A 26,644-nucleotide genomic window follows, 5' to 3' on the forward strand; every position below is an offset into this window, starting at 1 on the left:
TGTGTGCTCTCTGACAGGGGATGGACACTGCCTGTGTGCTCTCTGACAGGGGATGGACACTGCCTGTGTGCTCTCTGACAGGGCATGGGACACTGCCTGTGTGCTCTCTGACAGGGCATGGACACTGCCTGTGTGCTCTCTGACAGGGCATGGGACACTGCCTGTGTGCTCTCTGACAGGGCATGGACACTGCCTGTGTGCTTTCTGACAGGGGATGGACACTGCCTGTGTGCTCTCTGACAGGGGATGGACACTGCCTGTGTGCTCTCTGACAGGGGATGGACACTGCCTGTGTGCTCTCTGACAGGGCATGGACACTGCCTGTGTGCTCTCTGACAGGGCATGGACACTGCCTGTGTGCTCTCTGACAGGGCATGGGACACTGCCTGTGTGCTCTCTGACAGGGCATGGACACTGCCTGTGTGCTCTCTGACAGGGCATGGGACACTGCCTGTGTGCTCTCTCTGACAGGGCATGGACACTGCCTGTGTGCTTTCTGACAGGGGATGGACACTGCCTGTGTGCTCTCTGACAGGGGATGCACACTGCCTGTGTGCTCTCTGACAGGGGATGGACACTGCCTGTGTGCTGACAGGGGATGGACACTGCCTGTGTGCTGACAGGGAATGGGACACTGCCTGTGTGCTCTCTGACGGGATGGACAGTGCCTGTGTGCTCTCTGACAGAGGATGGGACACTGCCTGTGTGCTCTCTGACAGGGCATGGGACACTGCCTGTGTGCTCTCTGACAGGGCATGGACACTGCCTGTGTGCTCTCTGACAGGGGATGGACACTGCCTGTGTGCTCTCTCTGACAGGGTATGGGACACTGCCTGTGTGCTCTCTGACAGGGCATGGGACACTGCCTGTGTGCTCTCTCTGGCAGGGATGGGACCTTTTTGCTGCCTTTGTGTGAGGTGTGAGGCTGTGGGGTGTCAGGTCCTTTAAGCTGGGTGAGGGACATGGTGACCCACTGTAAGGTAATAAATACAGCATGAAGCCAGAAAGGCTGAGGACGTAGCTCAGACCAGCTGTGCCTTCTATGCTTACTAGGTAGTGTGGTTAAAGGGAGAAGGACACCTTTGGTGTAAATGCAATACTATTCTCAAAAGTACTAATTTAGTTTTTACCAGAATCAGAATGGTGTTGCTTCTCCTTCTTCTCTTTCTCCATCCCTCCACGTACAACAATTTAATTTATCCTTACCACAGCAAGTCTAGCTGACAAGGAACAACTGGATTATTTGCAATAACTTTAAACTAGAGATTTGTTCACTGCTGTCCCTAGAGGCCTAAAATGCTGTTTCTCTGCCTTTTAAAATCCTATTAGTCTTACTTTCTCCATAATTATGAGGGTGATCATATTTCTTTTCCTCTCATTAAGTCACAGGCTCTCTGGATTTATTGGTTAATTTCCAGACCAGTAATTTCTTCTGTAAAAACAAATCCTGCTACTTCTAGTTTGAGTGATTATAGCAGACAGGGTTTTGAGCTATATAAATAAAGTCAAATATTACTAAAGCTTTGCTTTCACATTAAATTTTAAGGGTGAAGGACTAAGGAAGGACTAATTAAGGTGGATTTTGCATTTGCAGACTGACTGAAATAAGTGTTCATCTAATGGATATTGTGATGCTTTTAATGGAGTAACACTATAACTAAATAAATAATGCAATTTTCTTTTTGTTGGTCTGTTACTAGGATCCATACTATAGATTCAATGATGTGATGTACAGATGGATCTCACTAGATAACTGGACTTACAGCAGGACGTTCAAAACTCCTTTTGACATCAGGTATGCAGTAAAGATATGTCTAAAATAGTTCTGTGCCATCTTTCATGCAGAATTGCAAGTTAATCCTTCCACTCGAAATCTGCTTAATTCTTTTGTATCTGATAAATTATGCAATCATGTGCAGCTGTAAAGCTGTTGCTTCAGAACACTTCAATTGTTGCTTTTTTCTTTTTTTTTAATTGATTGTTAAAATTACTTATGAATTGTCAGCTGAAAAAAGATAGTACTTAATCTAATTGAAAGCTATCCCATCTAATATCTGGTGGGTATGTGAACCTGATGTGTTCTTGAACATGCTGACTTGAGCTACTTCAGCTGTCATCTTAGTTTGACTATTTAAAGGTACAGTGTAGCTACACTGAGTCAAAAGTAGCTGAAGCAACTGCTGGTATAATAGTGATACACATTTTTACATTGTCTGTGCCCTGTGTGTTTTTAACTCTAGGTACTCTGACAGTTTTTCGCATGTATGTTTTCTGTTGTAGAAAGTGGCAGAAAGTGAATTTGGTTTTTGAGGGAGTAGATACAGTAGCACAGATCCTGCTCAACAATGTCACTCTCGGGAGAACAGACAACATGTTCAACAGATACGTAAGTAATGTGTTTGTTTCTATTTATTTCTGCTTCTGTGCTTTCTTCAAAGCCCTTTTGTTCTGAGCACTTCTAGTGCATTCACCTACCCATAAAAGTAGGTGCTTGGATGCAGAAAGTGTTGACTTGAGGACTGCATGTGTAATCAGGTAAATGTTAGGAAGGGAAGTGTACTTACCTTTTCACTAGCAACTGGGTCATATCTAGAGGTGAATGTGCCTTGTCCTAAATGAGAGGACCAATGCAAGAGGATCAATTCAGCTAATAATATAATATATATCTTGCTTCTTGGGATCTGTCCCAGCTTCAAGAAAACATAATATTAAATCTGTTTTATTAGCTGTAAATCTGCTTACTAATTGGTATTAGAATGGTTTACATGTCAATACTGCAATGAAAATGCACGTGCTGTAAAGCCTGTGTATATGTTTCATGCTTTTGGTTTTTAAAGACGGTGGTTTATTTTTAATATGGTACTTTGGGTAACATTGTCTTGCATTTTTGAGCTCTGCTTATGTCAGCATGAGAGTATTCGTTATGGAATGATCTTGAGAGTGGCAAAAACATTCAAACTAATTTTATAGCTTTAAAATACAAAATTATTCTGATATTAACACAAGGAGCAATTCTTGCTTTTATCTTAATCAAAAAATCTGAAGAGTTAAAGGAAGATTGATAGTGGAATAACTGAATTACAATGAAATCTGGTGTCTCCATATCTCAGCATTTACAATTCTGGCAGTTTTTATTGCAGAAGCACTGGACTGAGACATAAGACATTCTGCCACCTGGGTCTGTGTAACCTAGGACAAACCACTTAGTTTCTCTTTGACTTACTTTTACCATCAGTGAAATCAAAAATTTCATAGAGTTTTTATGAAATTGTAATTATTTACTGTTTGGAGAGTATCTAAAGGCTTGTCAGTAGCAGGCTCTGAAAGTCAGAAAAGTGGTATTATTGTGTCCATATTTCTGCAACTTCATTTTGTATCAGATTGTAACAATTCATGAAATGGCCTTCACTGTAAAACCAGCATATACTGCATTAAATTGAGTCCGGGGTTACGGTGACCCAGGCTTGTGCCTTGTTCACCTGTTCCACATGGCAACAACATCTGCAGGAAGGACTCTCTGAAGGCTCTGGTTTGGGGAATGCTATTTTCTTTCTAATATCCTGCTGTATGCTACAGGAATAAGTGATTCTAGCTGGGCTGCTCCCAAATTAAAGAAAAATGGTCAAGACTTGGCTTTTCACAAATGTGCACTCTGAGGAATAAATGGGTATTAGCCATTGGAACCACATTGTCGTGATAGCACAGGATAATTCTGAAATGGAACATTCTTCTGTCTCCAGCCACACTGAAGGGGATTTTGTGACCTGGTGAGGCAGCCCCCAAATGCTTCATTTGGTGCTGATGTAGAATGTGTGTCTTACATTTGGGGGATTAGAATGCAACTCATTTCATTTGGGGAATGAACTACAGCTTTACAGCATTCATGGACTAGGCAGGTCAGTGCCTTGTGGTGGATGAGCTGGCAGCACAGTGTGAGCTGGAAGCACTCTTGTATGGAGCAGCTCTCTGAGTTGGAATAAGGTGTCTTTCCAAAGATGCAGATGGGTTCTGGATGAGGAATGAGGGTAAAGATTCTCTTGCTGTCGTTGTCCTTCAAGTACTTCTCTGTGCAAGCAAAGTGCTGCAGCCTGCAATGAGAGCTTGATGTGAAGAAAGCAGGTTTGCCCAGAAACATCTTTTCTTTCAAAACCAGAGCACGCTGAGACTGTATTTCAAAAGCTTTTGAATAATATATATATGGTATTAAAATCCCCGTGTAATAGTGATTATAAATCTCATAGATAAATGTCAGCATTGTAATGGTTTTGTTCTGTGTTTTGTCCTAGAGCTTTGATATTAGCAGTGTGATCCAGGAGGTCAATTGCATTGAGGTCCGTTTCTTGTCAGCCGTTTCGTACGCAGCGGAGCAGAGCAGATGTCACAAAGCACACAGCATCCCCCCGGCGTGCCCTCCACCTGTACAGAAAGGAGAGTGCCATGTTAATTTCATCAGAAAGGTAGGGGCAGAATTGTCTGTCTCTGACTTCAGTCTGGGAAAGAGGAATGCACCACAAGCTGTCCTTACAGCTGTATTCTGAAACCTGCAATGTCGTTTTGTAAGCAGGGCATACTTTTCATTGCAGCTTCCTTCTCCCATCCCCCCCAGAAACCTGTACTTTTGGATGTTGACAATACAGGAGGCGTGAGAAGGCCAGGCTTCATATCTAAGTGATAAGAATGTTTAAAAGGCTGTTTTCATCAAAGAGTCAGCAAGGAGACTTGCTGCTAAGAGGGCAGGATAGCATTGGGAAATGTGTAGTCATTCCATTTTGATCCACTGGGTGGGTTTAGCAATGTATGCTGACAATAGAGTTCACTGTTGCAAATACTAGTATGTTATAGCCAAGGCTGTAAAAATCTCATCCAAGCAGCTTTTTGAGTGTTTGCTGTTGCTCATGTGCTGTGCTGTTTATTCTGGGCAGCTCTGGCACGTCCCAAGAAGTGTTATCTAACAGGGAACCTGTTCTCTTCTTATTAGTGTTGTCAAGTGTGACTTATATGTACATATTCAATGGAAACAACAGTGTATTATAAATGAATGAGACTTAGAAACTTTGATTTAAAATATGGCTTCTTTGTGTTAAAACAACTCAGGGCAAACTATCATTTGATTAGCATCTCTTGTATTTCTGATAGCTTTGCAGCAGACAGAGGCAACGTCTAGATGATCATATTTTCTAATTTCTCTTTTTGGGTGTTTTTGCATATTTGTTTCCTCTTAAATGCCTTTCTTGATAATTATTTTCAAACTTTCTAATAAAGTCCTTCTAGAGTCTCCTCAAAAATGACTAGGATTCTGTAAATCTGGTATTTAAACTTGGATATAATTTCCTTTAAAATTTATTAATGTAAACATGGACTCCATGTTGTCCTGGAAAGATCCTTTAGGATTAAGATGCTGTCTTTATTTCTGCTTGCTGCTACTTTAATTTTCTCTACATTTTAGAAAATTTAATAGTTCTTCTGAGTCCACTGTGTTTCTCCGAAATCAGTGCAAGGAGAGGCTTGGAAGGAATAGTGCACTTATACAACTGTAGTCTTATTTATAGAGCAAAAGAAACCTGGAATGATTTTATGCCTCACTGAACTATACCTTTTAATTTGTTAGAAAGTACCTTAGTGCTTTTTCCTCAAATGAATTTTTGATTTCCTCAAATGAATTTGTACTTGGAATTCAAAATGTTTCTGGAAATTTCTGGAGCAGTTTCCAAGTATTGGCAACCACAGCAGCTATGTCACATCTAAAACTAAACAAACATACCAGGACATTGCTATAAGCTGGTTGCTTCCCATCTGAAAGTAATGGAGAGCTATTTACACATTTCAGGTGCAGTATTAAGTGCAGTAAACTTAATCTAAATCTAAATCTGAGTAGGAATTTGTGGCAGAACACAAACCTGTCACTGCTAATGTACCCCAGTGATACAGGCATATTGTTCTTGTGACGTACTGTTTTTGATAGCAGTCTCTGCAGTGTTTTTAGTGAAACCTGTCAGTGATTCATTTGCTTATTTTTTATAATGCGAAAATTATTTCCAATTGGACATGTTTTCTAAGAATATGTTATCCCTGGTTTTCTGTTTGAAGTAGGTGCAGTGTTTGCTTCCTGGAAGGCTCTTTTGCAGTTTGATAGACAGGGAGGCTGACTGGCAACACAAGGGATAGGCCAGGCTTGTGCAATGTTGTTTGCCCAAATTAGTATGCCTTGGCTGTAAGTTATTAGTCTCTAAATTTAGAACTGTGTGTCACTGTACAAGACTTTAGGAGATCTATTGTATTTGCTTTGGGGGCTGGGGCTGTGTGAAACTTGGAGGGCAGCTGAATAGATGTTGTCAAGGGATTTGTTAAGTAGAGGTCTGACCAGGTTTGAAAACAGCTAAATGGAAATTAGTGTACGTACTTCTCTGCCTGACCAGCATTTTATAATTCTGACAGTTATTCTGATGTTAGTACCAGAACTAAGCTACTTCTCAACCATGTTTTTGTTCCCTTTGTTTTTGTATAAGAGAACTATAAAAAGGGGAGAAACAGTGGACATGACTGAACTACACAAATACTCCAGACATATCCATTTCTTTCCTTGTATTACTCTGTGGTGTTAAAACTAAAAATAGGAGATAAACTATTTCATGTATGGTTTTTAATTTGATACTTTTCTTGTAGAATACTGTAACATTTCTAATTGTCAGTTTTCTGCTTAGTTAGTCTTTTAGGTGTACAATTAAATACTGACATTACAAACTAAGATAATTCACAGCTGAATTGAGAATAATCTCCTGGATTGTTTTTTTTTTATCTTTACTGTTTGGGGTTTTGTTGGTGTTTTTTTTAGCGATGCGCTAAGTGTTGTTTTGCTCTTTTGGTAATACAAACTTTCTCCATACTTGGACATTTAATACAAAATTTAATTTTTTGTATAATGCAGGTAGTAGCAGCAAAGTTCTGGTTGTGAAGTAAGAAAAAAATACCGTAGGGTCTTCTGGATTTATGGAAACCGGAAAAATTATTTCAGTGCATGTCAGTATTTTATTCCCAGATAGCAAATGTCTTTTATTTCTGGCAGGGCATCAATGTCTATGTGAAAAACAGGCATTTGTAACATAGTCATTCTGTTTTCCAGGAGCAGTGCTCATTTAGTTGGGATTGGGGCCCTTCTTTTCCCACTCAAGGAATCTGGAAAGATGTTAGGATTGAGGCCTATAACCATTATCACCTGATTTATTTTTCTATAACTCCTCTCTTTGGTAAGTCTCTTATTTCGTCTTGTTATTGGTTTCACCTTTAGAATACAAACCATTTTATTGGTAAGCCAAATTAACTGTCAGGTAGGAAATGTTCTGTGGGTTTTTTATGACTTTGTATGTAGTTCTTTCCAGAGCACACCTTTGTTGGGTATTGAAACAGTACTTCAATACAAACAATAACTGTTAAAAGTGTTAGAATTCAGAATCTTTTTTTGCTTAAAATCCCTGAATAACTGCAGAAATAAATGTGGTATAATTGAGATTAGCACCTGTTCTTTGATTTTGAAAAATTTCCTTTCTAATGGCATGTGTTTTCACCAAGACTCCCTGTAAATATGTCTCACTTTCATCTCACTTTCATTTCAAACAAAGGCAAAGCTGCTATGGGAATTTGGTTTTGTGTTGGAAGGACAAATATACAGTGAGCAGAGTTCGAAGAATGCTGAGTTTTCAGGACACAACATGAAGTCTGAGAGAAAAAAGCAAGTTGTGCTATGCAAGGATAATTGTTAAAGCTGCAATTGGAGAGGATAACCTCCTGCATTCTTGTACCTAACTTAACAAACCGGTTTCCTCTCTTGCAGTGGTCTCTGATTTTCCTCTCCTTTGTCCTGAAGATCATTGCAGCTGTGCAAAAGTAGTCAATTTTCCCTTGAAACTTTCTGCAAATGGTGATATTCCCCATTGTAGACCACCCACATGCTTATTTTCACTGCCTGTTGACCCAGTGGAGTATAGGCTAGCACGTGGGTCCTCTGCAGTGGGGTGAATTTTGGCTCTTGGGACTAAATTTGTTGTGTATGAATGAAAGAGGAAGACATCACTCCATGGCTGCTTTTAAAGCGTCCTGAAATAGCTGCAGGTCCTAAATAGAATTGACGTGACTGGAATTTCCATGGAAAGCCCCAGCACAGACTGTGTGCTTTCTGAAGTTTAGTTACAGTAAAAATCTTTTCTGGTCCCTCCCACATTCCCACAACTCCACCTTCTGGTAGGTAAAGTCTTGCTCTCTGGGTAAGTGGAGAGAGCAAACCTCTTTCCTTCAGCAGAGAGTGGCTTGGAACCAGAGCAAGAGCTTATTAGTATTCAAACATAATAACGTTTGAAAAAGGAAGAGTAAATGAACAACCTGAATTTAAGCTGCATATGTACTTTTATTGTTCATCAGATTTAGTGTCATAGCCTTTTGACCACTGAGTCTGTGAAAGATTCATTGTTCTTGGTTTCTCTGTCTAGACCCCACAGTTCAGGCAGTTAGGAGTGGGTTGGAATTTCTGTATGCTTTTGTAAGGGAGGAAGAATGCACTGTAATATCTGACCTTTGTAGGGTGGGTACTTTTAAACCTTTTCTACATTTCAGAGAATTGGTCTTCACTGGGTAATGCTGGGTGTAATATAACTTGGGAACTCAATCATTGCTCTTCATTCTGTGAAAAACAGTGAAAATCACACCAGGGCTGAATGCAATTCTTTGTTTTTTGGAGTGAGCTCTCTTTCTCTTGTGAAGCAAGGAGAGCTAGACTATATAAATGAAAAGAGAAAGCAAGTTATTAGTAATTTGGGCATACAAAATGTGTCTTAGTTCTAGTTCTCCTTGTTTTCTGTTTTGTTTGCTTTTGCTTATATGTTAATCTGCAATATTTGAAGTATAGGATTAGCCAGGCTGTGTTAGTAGCTAGGCAATTCAACTGCTGAAGTTAGTGGGAAATTTACACATAGATCTTGAGTACCCTTGACCCTGGCTCTCCTTATTCAGTAAGGTCTGTAAAAGGGAGGATGCTCTGTGGTAACTTCAGAGAGCTCTCAGGGAAGTCATTAACTTGTTTCTTTCACGACACATGGGTGGGAGAAGGGACGTAAAGATATAGCCTGTCAAGTCTAGACACAGTGGGCCCAATTCATCCCCAGTGTAGCTCCATTCATTTTGTCCAGTGAGTCTGGGATGAATTCAGCTCGTTTTCTGTTAATACTGTTTTTGTTTCATTGACAAAAGTGATTGTAGTGGCTTGTGATTACAATCTTTCCCAAAGAGTACCATGTTCATATGAGTGCTGACTAAAAGCAAATACAATGTCTATGGGAGTTGGTGGGAAAAAATTCCTTCCTAATGAAGTGACTGGTGTCAAGGTCTCTGACTTTTGTACAGAGCTCTGAAAAAAAGCCTGGATGGCTTTTGAATTAAAAAAAAAGAGTTAAAAAACATAAATCACATTGCATTGTTCTGTTCCATTAGACTCATATGCCAAACACACTAAATAAGCAGATTAACCGTGTAGGCTGGTTCAGACACAGCCTGAAAATTGTTAAATTTAATCTTAGTTTTTGAATTTTTTCTTTAATGAAAGATCATGTTAACTAATTGGTATATAAACATAATTCTTAAATTCCCATTTTTTTCTCCATCTTCACTTAGAAAAGAGTGCTCAGCAGTGGTGTCTTGAAGTCGAGTCTATTTTTGATGTAGTCAGCTCCAAGCCAGTTGCAGGTCTTGTGACTGTGAACATTCCCAAGTTACAAACGCAGCAAACGTTCAGTGTGAAGCTTCAACCTGGAGAAGGCAGCATTGTGCTGCTTGTAAACATCAACAAGGTAAAGAGGTGTGTGTGTGGAGAGCTAGTTCAGCTGCAAAATGTTTCCCCTGGTTTCCAGTGTGACTTTCTGCCTCCATGCCAGTTTTAGGCCTCCTTCCCATTCCTTAGTGTCTTCCTGACATTTAACAACAGTTCTGTATCCCCTACAGGGTAGGAGAGCAGTTCTTTTCCTTTCTAAAGTGTGATGTCTGTGAAGCTATGTAGCTCACTGCCAAAAGGTGATGAAGCCTGAGAAAAAGGTCACATAATCACTGGCCACTGTTAAATGACCTTTTTTGAGTTATTTAGGTAAATAACCTTTGGGTACCCTGTGTCACTTCACTTCACTGGCAGCAGGTATCTCACATGCTACTGTTTACTGGACTGATTGGGACCAGAATATACTACAGTACATAGGATTCTCCCAGGTGAGAGAGGAAGCATTCCTCAAGCCTCTCAGTAGATATTAATTTACGTTCAGGTAAATAAAAACAAAAGAAAATTTTGTGGAGTAATACTCCTTACATTCGCTTATAGTCCTTTCGATAGGCAAATCTCAGGAGGAATTTTTGACTGGTAGAAGGTGCTCTAATGAGGAGCAAACTCAATTAAAAAATCAGGCTCCAGCCAGTGGGCAGAGTGGGAGCCTTGGCAAGTGTAGCAGGAGCCACACCTGATGAAGTTCTCCACGGGAGCTTCACTGCTGCAGGACACACATTTGTGGGTGGGTGATGTGCTATAAGCAGGAATTTGGGGCTTTTGACAATACTGGCAGTTAATAGCACTAAAGGGTCTGCCCTCAAGCTCTTCTATATTTTACTGGCTCTGCTGTTTTTCTGCACTGCTGTGTAATGCTGCATCTGTTTTGCCAGTTTGACTGCATTGTAGCTGTTTGCATGGAGAGAAAGCAAGCAGGGTGTTTATGTTCCAGTGTGCACACTCTGGCTTGTGTGCTTATGTGTTTTGTTTTATTTTGACACAGAAGCATAGAAACATGCAGGTTTTTTTACTGTTGTCATCTGATATGCAAGTTACATGAGCAATTACCAATACCCAGTTTCATTTAAGGCAACCATGAGTCTCTGCTTAGCCTTTTTAATGGATTACATTAAACAGGCACTGCAAAGTGAAACTTCAAAAATTATTTTTGCCTATTTAGTTGTCCCAGCTTCAGAAGAAATCTGTTAGTGTAGTGCAACTGCAAGTCTGGAAGGAAGCACTTCCTTCAGAGCAGAGGCAGCAGTGTTTCATTATTCTTTGTGCACAAAAGGCTTTGCTGCATGAATTCACATCAGCTGATTTTATGAGAAGCCCCGAAATGTGTTCTCATGTATTGATGAGGCTAACAGAGCACTTACTCTGTACACAGACTTGTGTGGTGCATGTTAGATACTGAGACCTCACCAGAAATGTATTTTTACTTAAGAGCTTATTGCAGATTACGTTGTGGAGTCAGTAGATGTTCGAGTGGTGCATATCGCAGAGATGTGTATCAGCCTTCCTGCGGTCGCCGCGCAGAGTGCTGTGCTGCCAACGTGACAGCATTTTGCTTATCAGCTAGTGGTGAGCAGAGGGGTGACATCATTAGTGGCCAATGAGACATCCAGTCGTTCCAGGCAGCTGTGAACACCCCCTTGTTGTCGAGGCTCTCGCTGACTCTGTGCTTCCGTTTCTATCCATGCAGCACAGAGATCAGAACTTCCTCACCAGCAGTTGTGAGAATTCTCTATCAGAGAAGCTGAAAGATATATTCATGATATATTCGTGGTTGTGTCCAAGTATAGCCACAGCAAAACATATTGCTGGGCTGCTTTCTGGCCTCAATTTGTTTGAAAAGATTGAGATACTCCTTGCATGACTAAATTCAGCGCTGATCCCTCCATTGTTTGGTTGCATGCATTATTGATTTCTTTCCACAATTTTTGTGTTATGCACGCAACTGGCAAATGCTGGCAACAGGAATGAGCGGCAGAAGAAGGCTGCTAGAGTGAAGATAAATATTCTGTCATCTTGAAATACAATCTCTTGGAGATTGGAAACATTAGGAAACATATAGAGACGAAGCAAAAAATTACCGAATGAATGAAAGAATTTGACTTAAAAGCTTGACATAAGTGAAGCAGTCATTATGGTCATATAATACCAGAATCACAGTTGGAAAGTGTTACTGCTGTATATTGAATATTGCATGGGATAGGTAAAAGGACCAATGAGAGGGGGTGTATGATACAGAGCTCAGTGAACAATGGCTGCTCCTGACACAGATATTTGGGGTTTGGAGGAATAGTGTGTCAGTGTACCTCAGCTGAGGAGTGCTAGATGTGTGCCTGCGTGTCCAGGTGTGCTCATAGCCTGTTGTGAACACAAAATGAAGTGATAGCCTGGACTTGAGCAGAAGAAATCATACAATCACACTTCTCTCTTTAAATGATTTTTACCTTAGAGCTGCAGCTGGAGAGAATGTTAGCGTGTCTCAGCTGAAGCACAAAACCTCGTTAGGCTTGTGGTAATTCACTCAAAGATATCTGAGCCCAGGTGCATTTGATACCTCTTGTTATACATATTGCTCAGGCTTTTTTCTCCCTTGTGTGTTCAAGAGTGCTGCATTGGAGGCTTGGTGGCCAAATGGACATGGAAAGCAAACTGGATACAACATGACAACAACTTTCATGATGGAGGCAGGATGCCAGATTGAGAAGTTTTCGAAGGTGAGCCCTAAAGTTTAATTATATCTGGCATTGCACTGTTGGTGTTAGGACATCTGCTCTGCATAACAAGTGTCTAGAGCTCTTAAAAGTTTTGCTAAGTCGTAATATGCATGTAAAAATGCTAATGAGAAATGAGGTTTTTTTAATGTCACAGTGTGTGGCTACCTCTTTTCTGGTAGTCTCACCTTGTGTGGATGCATTTACTTGTGGCTGCAAGATGGTTTACAGTTAAGCAGAAACCTCAGAAGAGAAAACATGTTTACTTCTTAAGTTTTCTAGCTTATGAAAAGAAAACAGCACTTCTAAACTTCATATACCATGCTCTTGGTTTTGTATCATGCACTGAAAAACCCTTTTAGATTTCTGTAAGATTATGCAAAGGTTTATTACTGAGATTTTTTTTGCTAATTTCAGTTTGTAAAAATTTATGGGATAGACACATTCCTAAAAACCTAACATACATTTATTTATTAGAATGTGGTAGATGTGCTTCAGGCTGAAGAAAAGATACAGTCTTAAATACGACCATAAAAGTAATATTTGGGTGTTTTTGCATAAGGGTTCCTCTAACACACTGGCTGTTTAATTATCTGTTTGGTTTTACTAAGGAGCCTAGAGGAGGTAATTTCCAACTGTCCATTAGAAATAAAAATCTTAGAGATTAGACTGGCCTCCTTATGTCATGAACATGTGGAAACAACCACATAAATGTATGCATTTATTAGATGTTTCTGGTGTGTACTGCTTTACTAAAAACGAATCTGGTCACCAGGCATCTGAACTGCTATTTGCTGTAACATTTGTTAGTGTGAAAAAAACTTAGGAAAACTAGTAGCTTCTGGTGTTGTATCTTTATAGGACTAGCCCCTAGTTTGATTATGTAGTCATAATAATAATAATAATTTGCTATGATTAGTGTTCTAATTTTGAAACAATTAAAAAACCCACAGCAAGTGAACACAGCATGTGTTGCTTGGAAAAACTGGTGGTAGGTAATACAACTATAAAGCCTCTAAAAAGGAAAATTCTGTTACTGTGTGAAAACCACACAATGATAGGAAAGCTAATAATTTCCATTTGAGTGCTTGTTTCAGAATATTTCATAGAGCTCTGTGGCATGTGATCATGGGGACTTCACGGTCTACAACAGAAGCTTCTTATTTTTTTTTCTCCTTAAGGGGAAAGAGGGGGAAAAAAACCCAAATGCACCACATAGTGGGCATTGTGAATTAACCAGCATATGAAGCCTTTACAGCTTACAGTGTGAAGTCTGGTCATCCTTCCCATGTTTTGTGAATCTCTGTCTTGAATTCTGACAGACACACAGGCACACACACACCATCACCCCCAGTCAGAGCTGTATGAGTGGAAAAAGGCTCTGTATGCAGTTTTTTCATGTTGTAGCATAATTTTCTCTCATGTCAGCAGGACTCAACAGCAATGTTCATATAGCTTAATAAGAACTTTGAGTAGTTCAGGAGATACAGTCAGGGATTAATGTTCCTGAAAGTTGTTTTGTTGTCAGTTCTGTTGTCCATGTTGTACTGACTGTGTTCAGGAAGAATAAATTTCCTACTTGCATGATTTTTTTCCCCCTCCCAGAAAAAAAGCAGAGGTGAGGCATTTCACAAGTGGTTTGTGTCCCTATGAGTATCTACTTAACTTTGGACAGGAGAAAACGGAAGCATGAGAACTGTACATGTGAGAAAGCACAGCTTGATCTTATGTCAGATTTGGCTATTCCAAACTTGAACTACTTTCTGGATTCTGACATGCTAGAGTAGTCTTCAAAACTTTAACCAATCCTTTGGGAATATTTCTGGGTGGCCTTCCAGTATGTACTTGCAGGAACTCTATAGAGCTCTAGCCAGCAGTGCTGGGAATCTCTTTGGCTCAGAGAAGTACTTACTCATTTCTGTTCAGAGCAGCAGAAAACCAAAGCAGAATAAAAGCCAACATCTAGGATAGGATGTGGTTTGGTTTTGGCTTGGTTTTCCATTTGAATATTTTATTCTAGAGTTTGTTTCTCAGGATAATGTGAAACAAAGTCATATCTTACAGTGACATTGGTTTTCTTGATGGAGGGTCCTGTTTGCTATTGATAAGTTGATTATTTCTTGCCATCCCCACATTTATTACCTCTTTCATTGCCCCTTGAAGCATTTGTTTGCTTTTCAGTTCTATTTCCCCATCTTTCTATGTGCTCATTTCTCCAGCATTGTACTCAGAGTTTTTTGGTTTTTAAGGCTATTTTTGTACTTTTAAAATCTTGGCCTCCAACAGTCTTTCCCTCCATCCCTTTACACACTCTTTTCCTCTCAGGCATTTTAGCATGACTTCCAGAAGTCTTTCTTTCTGGCTTTGTAGTTTTCACACCACTTTCATGCTGTGTTCTAATTAGTTAGGTCGCTGGGTTGTTCTGTGATCTTAGTTCAGCTCTAGGCATCTTCATCCTTATTACTTTTCCTACTGCTAAATATGGAATGCCAAATGTGATCCACAGGTCACTTAACTGTGTACAAAGCCTTTGTATGTGCTTTAAAAAGGTAGGTATCTGTTTCATAATTATGCTCAGAACCAGCTGATTGGTCTGTGGTGGCTAGAGAGCCCCTTGTGCGTGCCCCAAGGCTGAGAGAAATGCTCAGCCCCCAGGCAGCAAGCTCTATCAGACATTTAAAGGTGGCCAAGGTCTTGGTAGCCAGGAGGGCATGTAGTCAAGCTTGCCAGATGCTGGTTGTCTCCCATTGCCCTTCTTTCACCCCCCAAGGCAGAAGGAAGCTGTATTAGGAGTAGGAAGATGTGCTGTTACCAGCTGGCCCCAGGGGAGCAATGGAGTTGTGCTGAATCTTGGAGGCCTGGGAATGTGAGCTGAGGCTAAGGAGCTTTTTCTCTTGCTCCTACTGTCTGGGTGGTCCTGGCTGAGTGTTTCAGCCTCTCAGGTTGCCTTGGGTTTGGCCAGTTGCATGAGTTCCACTTGAGCAGGAATAAAGCAATGTCTCATTACTTCTGTTAGTAATAGAAGTGCTCCATTACAAATGCACTCTGAGACAGTCCCAACCTGCCTGATGACATCTCTTAAGATGACATCCCAAACACTTTGGCAGCTCCAACTGCAAGTCCCATTCCACTTTGTGCCATAAAAATAGAGCCACGGTGGAGACTGAGGAGTTTCTCTCCAAGTAATTGAATTCAGTGTAGGAAGGTCAGAACTTTTTCACATACTGTAGTTTCTCTCCTGTAGCCTTCAAGAGTTAGAGTAACTGTGAAAATTGCATGAAACTTTGGCTATTATTTAAGTTCAACTTCTCCTGTTAAACTAGGTCTGCAAAAATCTAGGAATGGTTGCTGCCATGATGCAGAGCTGTTTAGGTTGAGCTCAGTGATCTGTGACCTCTGCTAATGCATCTGGTTTGTCACATGCATTGTCTCTGTCCAGGTGTTTGGTTAATAATTGTCCAGTTAACTTAGAGGCACCAAAGAGGAATCAAAAAGTGGTGATTTCCTTTTTACTCCCTACTGCTAGAAATAGTTTTCTGTCTATAGGTGTGACTTTTGATAAGCTGAATGTTCAGAAAACGCAGTCCCATAGTGGGATTAATCATTTCCCTTTTCAATAACAACCATGTCTGGTGTGTGAAATAAAGAGTTGCATTTTGTATTAAAGACAGGTGTATCATTTGCACTTAACTAGGTTAATTTTAGCCTGGTTTAGTGACATATACTTGCCTCAGCTGAAGCTTGTGGCAGAGGGAGAACAGGCTGTACTCTACAAACTGACCTTTTGAAAAGGTAAAGCAAATAGTCATCTGAGAGAGGAGTGGTTGCTATCTAAGGAGTAGTTTAGAAAAAAATTGTTTCCTGCCCTTCTGACTCAAACCTGTTTTGGCTAAAATTTACTGTGAGCTTTCCTTCCCTTTATTTAATTTTCCAGTTTTCTCCCTATGATAATGAGCAACAGGTGCAATAAAGAAAATGTGTTTTCTTCCTGACTTAAGGAAGTTGAACTGGAACAGGGGTCCAGGAGAAGATGTTTAAAGTGTCCCTGAAAGAGCTGTTTTCTGGAAGAGTTTGGAGGTGTGCAGGAGCTGATATGGCAGGTGGGGAAAGCACTGTACAAATAAGGGGTCAGTGCTGTTGCAGTGCATTAACTGCTCCCTCATGGCTGTTTGTGTCAGTGCAGTCAGGATACCCCTCAGAGCAGCATTGTTGCTTGTAGTGAAGTCCTAGAAATCATCTGGAACTATTTCCTGGGAGCTTTAATTCCACCTGCAACAGGAGAAAGGAAGGTTTTCTTGTTTCAGCATCAAAATGCCGTGTATTAGGCTAAAAGAGCAGCTGTAAAAGTTTGGCCTCTGCTTCTGCTTGAGATGTGCTTTATCTTTAATACTTTACTCAGAGTAAAGTGTTTATTTAGCTGAACTGGTCACTCCGAGTCATTATTGCTGATCATGCTGTTCCAACACAGCTGTGATGGCCAGAGGGCCTTTCACTTGCAAAGTGCCATTTGTGTTTGCATGGGTGTTTTTTTCTCTGTAAGTGTTACATCTATTTAAAAAGTGTCATTTCAGAGTAGTAAAAGAAGATCTTGCTTGTACTATGTGAATCTCATTCTAGCCATTCAGGGACAAGACTGAAAACTGAGCTGCTATAGTCTCCTGGTAAAAAAATTGCAGATTTCATGGTGCTTCTGATCTGGTGGAACCCCTGCATTCCTCTTTCTGTCCTTCAGCTGGACTTTTGACTGAACTCTGCAAAAACCAAACTTCACGAACTGTCTCTCCTTACATACATGTGTGCACATGTACAGTTGTTTGCTCATGCTTTCTCTTTCTCTCTCTTAATATGATAGCAACTTCAAAAAGTGAACAGGCTTATTGAAAGAATGCTTTCTAGTACTGTTACAGGGTGTTTTCAGCAAGCAGGAATTTAGAGATGAGTCCTTTGTCTTTTGACTCCTTGACAAATTCTGAGCTGTTACTGTTCAGTTGTACATCCCTTTTGTAATGATTTTCTTTATTCAAGTTGTTTTAATTCCTTTTTTGTCAGCTTTAAATCGAAGTTTCATGTCTTCACAGGTTTATTTTCGGACAGTAGAACTTATTCAGGAGCCTATTCCTGGCTCACCAGGTCTGAGTTTCTACTTCAGAATCAATGGCCGACCCATTTTTATTAAGGGCTCAAACTGGATTCCAGCAGATTCTTTCCAGGACAGAGTGACCTCTGACACGTAAGCCACATTTGATGTTCTCTAAGGATAAAGGATAATGTTTTCCTCCTCCTGATTCTCTCTACACCCTTTATCAAAGGTTGGCTTTAGTGGGTAAAACTTCCAAGGTAGAACACTAATTGTTGTGGGTGGGAGGGGGAGGCTACAGAATTAGGGCTTAATTAACATGAACAGATTTGAGTGATGTTCAAGGCATGTAGGTGCAGTTGCTGGTGGGAAGGTAATTGCTTGCAGTTCATAGTTACTGGCCTTTTGGGTATTTTTAGGGATGATCCTCAGGCTGTTTGACCCCTGTCTGGACACATCCATTGGTAGTCAGAGGATGTGCACTTCATCCATGTTCTAACCCATATCATGCAGGGTTATGTAGGTCCATGGCAGTCTCTCCCCTTCTCCTGATCTCATCTAAGCTACTTGGATTTCAGTGCTCAGCACCACAGAGATTCAGGTGGGATAGGGGCTGTCCTGTACTTGGACTAAGCTTTGCTCTGGGGTATTGGGGAACCAGGACAGCAGAGCATGCTGCAGTGTGCATTCACATGCAATTTAGAGGCTACCAGTATGATTTAAGGAAAAATGAAGCCTAAAACCCTTAAAATGAGATTCCCAGTCTCAGCATTTCTCCTCACCCTCTCGCTCCCCTATTCTCTCTATGCATTATGGAGCTCAGGAAGAGGGTATACATTCCTGATTGCATTTAAAGAGAATTTGAATTCAAGTAATTGACATACAAAGCAAGTAATATCGGAGGAGAAAAGACCAACAGGATTAATAAAACATAGTATTTCTAAATTTGGTCCTGCCAAAACTTCTGTAAAAGCATTTACACATGTGTCACTCCATCTATTTTTTAAGTGTTAACAGGATCAAGCAATTTTTTCTGTGCAAAAAATTGCTTTTTGAGAGCTCTGTCCAGACATGAAGGTTTAGAAACCAGAGTATTTTGATACTTCCTGTTAGAGTTATAAGTCATAGATTGCCTACTAATGATTTAGATTTGGATGGTTTTTTTGGTAGGGGCATTCATTTCTTCATTTTTTTATATAACCTGAGAAATTCTTAACTAATATAGCTTCACAAAACTTGTATATCTCCTTTTTGTATTTGACAGACTAAGGCTACTCTTGAAGTCTGCAGCAGATGCTAACATGAATGCCCTTCGGGTTTGGGGAGGAGGAGTATATGAACAAGATGAATTTTACGATATTTGTGATGAAATGGGAATAATGGTAAAAACAATAAACACAGAATAATTATTTAAAAACTGACAAGAAATGAAAATCCACTTCAAATTTAAAAAAAGAGAATTAATACATAAGTTCTAACCATCTTTCCAAAGGATACTGTAGAGTATCAACACAAGAGGTCAGATTAACCTGATTTTTTGGTTGACTGGTTGGGGTTCTTTAATTTCTTTGTAATTTTAATGGTTTCTGATTACAGAGGCTGTCTGAATCTGGAAGTGATATTTTGGAGACTTTATTGTAGAAGGTCACCATTAGGTAGAAGGTGGCTATGCTCTTCTCAGCTTTGGAAATGGATTTTATTTATTTTAAAAGTATTTTCTTCTTTTTAACAATAGCTGAAAAGGGTTGGGTAGTTTTGGTTCAAACTTCTCATTTGGTCCAAAGACAAACATGGAAGGCATTATCCAAGGGGCCATTTTGAACAAGTTATAATTGAATATAAGTGGAATATAAGTGTAGCTGTAAGGTGAACACCTGCTGCAATCCTAGATGAGTACCTTTGATTATATAAGCTTGGAGGCATGTATTAATAAGTTTTGATGAAGTAGTGACTAGATGAATGAAGGCCAAGTTGCATCTGGTATTAAAAATCCTGACAAGTGTGTTTGGTCTTAGTCTACACCATAAGAGGTAGGGAAACAGAATTCATACCTTGCTGCTTTCAGATGGGTGTGCTTGCAAAAAAAAAAAAAAAAGTTACATCTATTTTAGTGATCTGAATGAGTGTCCTGATTTTCAAGGCTTCTGAGCACTTGCAGTTCTTCAATTTTTGACACTAGGCTCCTTAAGTAGGCCACATAGATCTGTGTCTGTACAGTGCTCAGTGCAAGATTTAGATCCTATTTAACAGCCAAAATAGCAAGTAAGTGCAGAAAATCAGATTCTTTTTTGGGAGGGGCAGTGGGGGAGGCTTTTGGTTTTGTTTCTTCTGATGGTCTTGTAAAGGCTGAAAAGTGCATTGGAGTCAAACTGTGCTTAAGGAAAACCAGTGATAGCTCACTGAGAGAAATAGTGAGAAAGTTTCTTTCAATAGAGAGTTTTGACACCAACAGTCACTGAAGGATTATGAGTGATTCTGCAGCAGTAGCTTTGCTTTTTCTGTACAGTGTTAGGATTGTAACAATTATTAATGGCTCCATTATCCCCCACTGTCCTATTCTTTATCTTCAGTTTCCTTAGGGAATGTGTGCTGAAAAGAGCCTTGGAAAAGCATATTCTCACTGCAATGAAAATGAAATTCTATGAGGAGCTGGTCTCTGTCTCTCAATATGTAGCATGGTGTTAGAAAAGTGGAGTCTTCTACAGACCCCTTTGGGTTAAGGTGCTCCTTCCTAGAGCTCTTTTCCTTAACATTTTAGACAGACTAGAAGGAGCCTCAAGGTTATGGCAATTTAAAAAATAAAACAGGTAAACAAGAAATCTTATCCATGTCATTGGGCTTCCGTTCCCATTTTTGTAATTCTGCTGCAAGGTACAAATGGAGTTTATTGTTCTTGAATTGAAAGGCTTGCTGTTCTGTAGGAGTATCTACTTGATCTTTCTTTGAAGAGAAAGATTACTGTGTTTTTAGAGCATCTAGTTTGTTTCTGCCCCTCTTACTGGGTAAGATTTGCTGGGTTTTAGATAATTTTGTATGGAGGTGTTTTCTTAACAAGTACACATTAAGGTCTGTTAAGTATGCTCAGTGCCACATCAGAAGAATTATTGTCTCTTCTCATTAAGTAGTGGGGATTTGGTGTTACACCTGCAGGAATAGTAAATAAAAATGAAATTGTTCTGTTCAGCTGCAAATTGCTACATGTTCATGTTTCTGATTATTCTGTTGAAAATCACAGAACTTCATCTACTGAGCAGTATTCCTCTCCTCAATGTAGGCTGTCAGGAGCTGATTCCTAAGGGTAAATATTTTGTAACCCTGATATTGAGGATAACCACAGTGGAGTATGCACATACTTGAGCCCCATGGTCAATGTGATTTGTACAAAGGACTGTGCATCCCAATAGCCATATATTTTGCAAGTATGTAAAGTAACTTGCTGACAGTTTTTTTTAATCTTTCCTTTCCCTTATAGATTTGGCAGGATTTCATGTTTGCGTGTGCACTATATCCAACCAACAGGAATTTTTTAGAATCCGTAAGAGCGGAAGTTTCTCATCAGGTATTTTATCCATGTGTCAAAGCTCTATTTCACATTATCTATTTTTCATTGACCGACTGTGTAAGTTAGCTTTCCAAAAATGGTTGTTTTGAAGTTTTTGTTAGTGTACCTTTATGTAGCAGACACAAAATGTAACCTTGCTAAATCTTATTGAGCTCCTCTGACTGCTTGCAGTCAAGAAGACTGCACAGAATTTATCCTGCACACATGGCTGAGTAGAGGTCCATGGTACATACACGCATAAGACAGATGAATGCCAGCATATTAGAAATTTTCCCTTCTGAAAGTGTATATTACAAAACTTTGAGGCTGGTGGCAAATGGAGGGAATAGTGAACCATGTGGCAAAAAAAGGGAATTGTAGGCTTAGCATATGTAATATAATATACATGTGGACTTGTAATTCAACTGGTAGTAAAGTGATTATTTAAAAAAAAATTCATTGTTAAGATAAATAATTTTGCTTGACTTCTGAAACTGTAAGTTGTATTTCAGGTGCGACGCTTAAAATCTCATCCATCAATTATTCTGTGGAGTGGTAACAATGAAAATGAAGCAGCAATTGCAAGCAACTGGTTCTCCATACCTTATCCTGACATAGGAGTCTATATCAAAGACTATGTGACCCTTTATGTGAAGAACATACGTGAAATAGTTCTTCGTGTAAGTAATCTCAAGAAACTCTAGGAGGATATGGTTTGGCAAAAGGTTTTAGTGTTTGAGCAAGCTGGGACTTCCCTTTTTTCTTTTAATCCTTTTAAAGGGATGAAGAAGAGCATTTTGAGAAACTGCTCTTTCCAAGACCTTCTAAATAACTCTCTAAACTCAAGAGTTATTCTCCAAATAAAAACATATTTAAAAAATTACTTGTCTTTAACATTTTATGATGTGTAAAGTAAGACCTGAAAGTGTAGTAGATCTTGCTTCTTTTTTCCTTCCTGCTTTTAGTTATGTCCATGAGTGCCTTCACTTCTAGTGGACAAAAATTAGCTTGCCCATTAATTAATTTATGTCAATGATCAGGTTTTCTTTATCTAATTTTGTTGAAGAATACTGTGAAAAGCATTCAACAGCCCTCAGATCTTTTAAGAGCAGTTGAAAAAATCTATAAAGATGTTATTTCTTCAGTACGTGACCGAATGTTTTTTGTTCTAAGCAGGTAAAGCAAAAGTGATGCTAAACATTGAACTCGTGCTACTACTCGTGTAGTCATTGTATCGATTTTGTAAACAAAATATTGGTATCCTACAGTATATGAAGGCAAAGTAAAATATTTTGATATAAAATTTAAACTGCAAGTATGCAGTCCACAAACACCTGGCATCCTTAATGAAGTCTAGTGTGATTTTGCACAGGTTTTTAAAGGTTTATTTATCCTCTTAGAAGAGGAGATTCTAGATTTCTGTACTGAGCTGTGTGTAAAGGTGTGCTGTGGTGTTTTTGTGATTAGCTACATGAGTTGGGTGGCCAGTGTGTGTGTGCAACAAAGTGAGGTGTTCTGGCTTGGTACTTGTGCAGCATTGCCATCCAAGATGGACCCATTTTTATTTTAAATCCATAGAATAGCTATTCTGAGTGCAAAAAGGAACCATAGAGGGTTCCTTTAACTAACTTCAGGTCCTGCGTAATACAGGCCAGCTGAGGAAACCTGTAACTACCAGTAGTTGGTAACTTGAAAAGACTTCTACCTTTGAGCTAAAGACTTCAGGGAATCCAGGATTTCCTACAGTAAATTGTTTCAGTTAATTATTAATTACTCACACCAAGAAAAAAAGAAAGAAGATGATGTGGGACACAGGATTGTTTCTTAAAATGGGGCAAATGTCAGAGTGCATTGCTGTGTTCGAGTCAATTGCAGTAACTTGTTACTGGTAACTACACTTGGGCCTCTATCTTACTAGAAGTTGGGTGTTGAATGAATTATACCTGCAAAAGGATTCCTTCAGTACTTTGCAGACTGTTGTTAAAAGATTTAGTATTCTAAGTCTACTGAGACTATAAATAAAGGCAGCTCTGAATAATTTGAAATGTAACCCTTCTTGTAATCTCATCTATCTTAGCATGCAGAGCCAGCTAAAATGACAATAACCTGTAATGATACCATGCAAGCATTAAAAGCAGAACACCTTGGATTTGTTAGGACTAAATTTAGGTGACTGTTTAATAAGAAAGGAGAAAATCATGGCCTTGTTCCTGTAAAAACACTGCAAAAGTAATAATTTTCCATAAAGAAGTCATAGTATTCCAATATTAATGTTCCTTGAGTATATATTTCACAAGGCACACTTTAAATAGCCTTCATTAAGAATTTAGAGGCATATAAAGATAGAAAATCTCTTGATGTGAGGAGAGAATCCCTCAGAAGAGCAGAGCAAGCAGAATCATGCCCAGCTGTCCTCCAAGAACATAAGTAAGAAGCTAATTAAGTAAGTAAAGATGATGAATGTTAGGACATAAAAAGAGAATGTTCCTTAGGTGGTGACTCAGAAATTTGGAAGAAGTATGGTCTCCCTGTCCCCAAGCCCCTCTTTTCAAAAAATAGTCTATGTATTCAGATGGTAAACGTCAATCACTTTGTAAAGGGGTTGTATTTTTGTTTTGTTTTTTTTTTATATCCCAGGAAGATAAGAGTCGTCCTTTTGTGACATCCAGTCCCACCAATGGCTTGGAGTCAGTCAAAGAAGGCTGGCTCTCCCACAATCCTTATGACACCCATTATGGTGACACACACTTCTATGACTACAGCAATGACTGCTGGAACTGGACAATGTATCCTAAAACTCGTTTTGCTTCAGAGTATGGATTTCAGTCCTGGCCTTCCTTCAGTACCATTGAAAAGGTAAGGCTGGGCTTCCACACCTTGCTGTCTCCTTTGCTCTCATTTAGTGAGGGCAATTAGTCTCTTCCCAAAAAACTTCTGCATCCAAACCATAGTAATGTGTTTTTAGGCATGGTATGGCATAAGTGGGATAGAGGTGTGTGCCTGGGGAGGGCAGGGATGGATCATTCTGTTTCCCTCCTCGGTGTTCAATATACTTACCTTGACGTTGAAAGAGGGACTTGGTTTGGATGAGAGACTATTATGAAACTGTTATTTCTGGTAGTAATTCTATTTAATGTATAGAGGAGAGGAGAAATATGACAAAAGCTGAATTGTGCTGGATTTTAGAATGTTTTGATTTCTATGTATTTATCAGTTTCTTTCATTTAAATAATCTGTTTCTTAAGGTATTGCATGTAAGAAGATTTGGTTTTGTCTCCATTAAATTTAGATATTATATGTTCTGTCTTATTTATCAAAGTGGAGCAGAGACATACCATGACGTTTGTCCGTTTGTCCAGGGAGAGATGTTGATATTCATGCCTGCTAGCAAAAGGACTTCAGAATGTTTCTTTCAATTTGCTGGGCAAAGCCTATTATCTGAAGCATTATCAGAATATTCATCTATATTAATAACAATAAAAATTATTCAATCCAGCCTAAAAGGAAACAAATTTAGATAAGATTGTTTAGAGAGAGTAATTACAATGAAAACTTGGCAATAGATAACTTAATGAGTTATGCTTTGTTGTTGTCTTTAGTTGAAAAAAGCTGGTTTATGATAATTTGTTATCAGAGACAGGTTTTGAAAATATATAGACATATTATTAGAATTTATACCCCTACTGACTTACATAACTTTTATACCTCAATGTGTTTGACAAGATTCTTCCATATTAATGTAGGGTGTTTCTGATTTACTATGAATGTAAGCAAAACTCTGAGGTCCCTTGGCCAACCCAAACCTTAGGACAGTTAAGTTAAATGCCACTGAGCCAAAAGTTGCTCTTCTGGGTTGAACGGCAATGTGTGTTTTCATTTATTTGTACAAGGAGTGTAAGCAAAGGGTGTTAGTGATTAAAAATCTTTGCATGACTGCACGAGGCACTGTAGAAATATACTACCAGTGTTAAGGTTTTGGATGATATCAGTAGCCTGTAATGGATATCCTCTCCTCAATATCCTGGCTGTCATTAAATGTATATTCTACCTTTTCATACAGATACCTTATTTTTGTTTTTTTTAAAGGTTTCCTCCCCTGAGGACTGGTCCTACACAAGCAATTTTTCTCTCCATCGGCAGCACCATGAAGGTGGCAATATTCAGATGCTTCAAGAGATTGGGCGTCATTTCAAACTTCCCCAGAGCCCAGATCCTGTAAAGCAGTTCAAGGATATGATTTACCTCACTCAGGTAATAGTGATTCTTCCATAGAAGTAGCTGTCAGTACTTGTTCCATTAAATTCTGTCAGCGGTTAGAGCTGGACCTGGTCCCTTCAGGAGTGTTTCATCATACAGAAAGTTTCCATTCTGAAGAACTGGAGAGTCCAGTTTGGTTTGGAGCTAGCTTGTCTCTCTTTTTTTGTAGAGAGACTCCAGTTCCCATGATAGAAGGGCTGAAATAATCAGGGAGTTACCCAGAAACTGGGAGAAAGTCTGTCTGAAAGTATGTGCTGCCTTGGTCTTTCTCCCCAGCTGGGCTCACGTAGCTGGGGGAGGATGCAGGGATGTGCTGGGCTTCCATGGTACAAGATTATTCACAGTGCTGCATGTTACTCCCTGTTCCAGGGTGGGGATGTTTTGCTCTTCATGTGGCCCTTGTAGGCTCACTGCTTTGATTCTTCCCACATGGAAAACACAAGCTTTGGAAGCAGTATTTTTTTCCAAAGAATGTAGTTCTCTATTAATCAGAGAATTTTATTTTGTTATGGACTCAAATATTGATATTTTAGTAAATACATTTTGAGGTTTTTCCAAATCAGAAGCATGTATTTTGCTTTTCATTCATAGTAATTCAACATCATGCTTGCTTCTTTATTTGTGATTTCTGTGCAATTTTTAAAAGATGCTAAGTAACTTTCTAATGCTATTATGCAAATTGAAAGTGCTGTTAATTTTTGGTGTGTTTCAAGAATTTTAGAAACACTCTTGATAGAAGTAACTGCACACTCACTAAGTTTCTAATGTTTGAGAGCTGCTGTCAGCAGGTTTTATATAAAAGCAAAATTGCTTGAGCATTTCTGGCACTCTTGACAAGAGAAAAAGGATAGATGATGCTGTGAAATTGAAACCAGGGTAAAGCTTTCACCATGAGGTCCTGACTCAAAAAAGCTGAGAGAGTTTCTGTAAGGCCAAGTCTGTCAAGGCCTTATTAACAGGTTAAACAATTTAATACCAAAATAAGGATAGCAAAAAGGATGAAGAAAGCAAACTTGCTTTAGTGGTTAACTAGAAGTAATATCTTTACCTTTAGGGCTTTTAACTTTATTTTAAGAATTTCTTTATATTTCCCCAGCCTAATAATAAACTGTGTGAAGAACCATATCAGTCTGTTTAGGACCCATTGAGAACTTGGCCAATGAAAAATTCTGAAAAGTGGTTTTTAGATGTCATGAAGAAGGAGAAAAAGAGTGGAAGTGCAACTGAAAAAAGGTTGCTTTTCTGATGCA

The 26,644-nt window shown here is 39.3% G+C and overlaps 1 protein-coding gene across 1 annotated transcript in view; it reads left to right on the forward strand.

The window, feature by feature from the left end:
* The window catches only part of MANBA (mannosidase beta), a 46,108-nt gene that overhangs the window by 8,134 nt on the left and 11,330 nt on the right, over nt 1-26,644 (forward strand). The window contains exons 2-13 of the mRNA XM_036381739.2: nt 1,701-1,795; nt 2,281-2,386; nt 4,287-4,457; nt 7,121-7,244; nt 9,658-9,833; nt 12,412-12,522; nt 17,598-17,749; nt 18,861-18,978; nt 21,069-21,155; nt 21,650-21,817; nt 23,775-23,993; nt 25,224-25,388. Coding sequence (XP_036237632.1) covers nt 1,701-1,795; nt 2,281-2,386; nt 4,287-4,457; nt 7,121-7,244; nt 9,658-9,833; nt 12,412-12,522; nt 17,598-17,749; nt 18,861-18,978; nt 21,069-21,155; nt 21,650-21,817; nt 23,775-23,993; nt 25,224-25,388 — 1,692 coding nt within the window. The remainder of the gene's footprint in view (nt 1-1,700; nt 1,796-2,280; nt 2,387-4,286; nt 4,458-7,120; nt 7,245-9,657; nt 9,834-12,411; nt 12,523-17,597; nt 17,750-18,860; nt 18,979-21,068; nt 21,156-21,649; nt 21,818-23,774; nt 23,994-25,223; nt 25,389-26,644) is intronic.

Source organism: Molothrus ater, chromosome 4 (assembly GCF_012460135.2).
Source record: "Molothrus ater isolate BHLD 08-10-18 breed brown headed cowbird chromosome 4, BPBGC_Mater_1.1, whole genome shotgun sequence".
Classification (NCBI taxonomy): Eukaryota; Metazoa; Chordata; class Aves; order Passeriformes; family Icteridae; genus Molothrus; species Molothrus ater.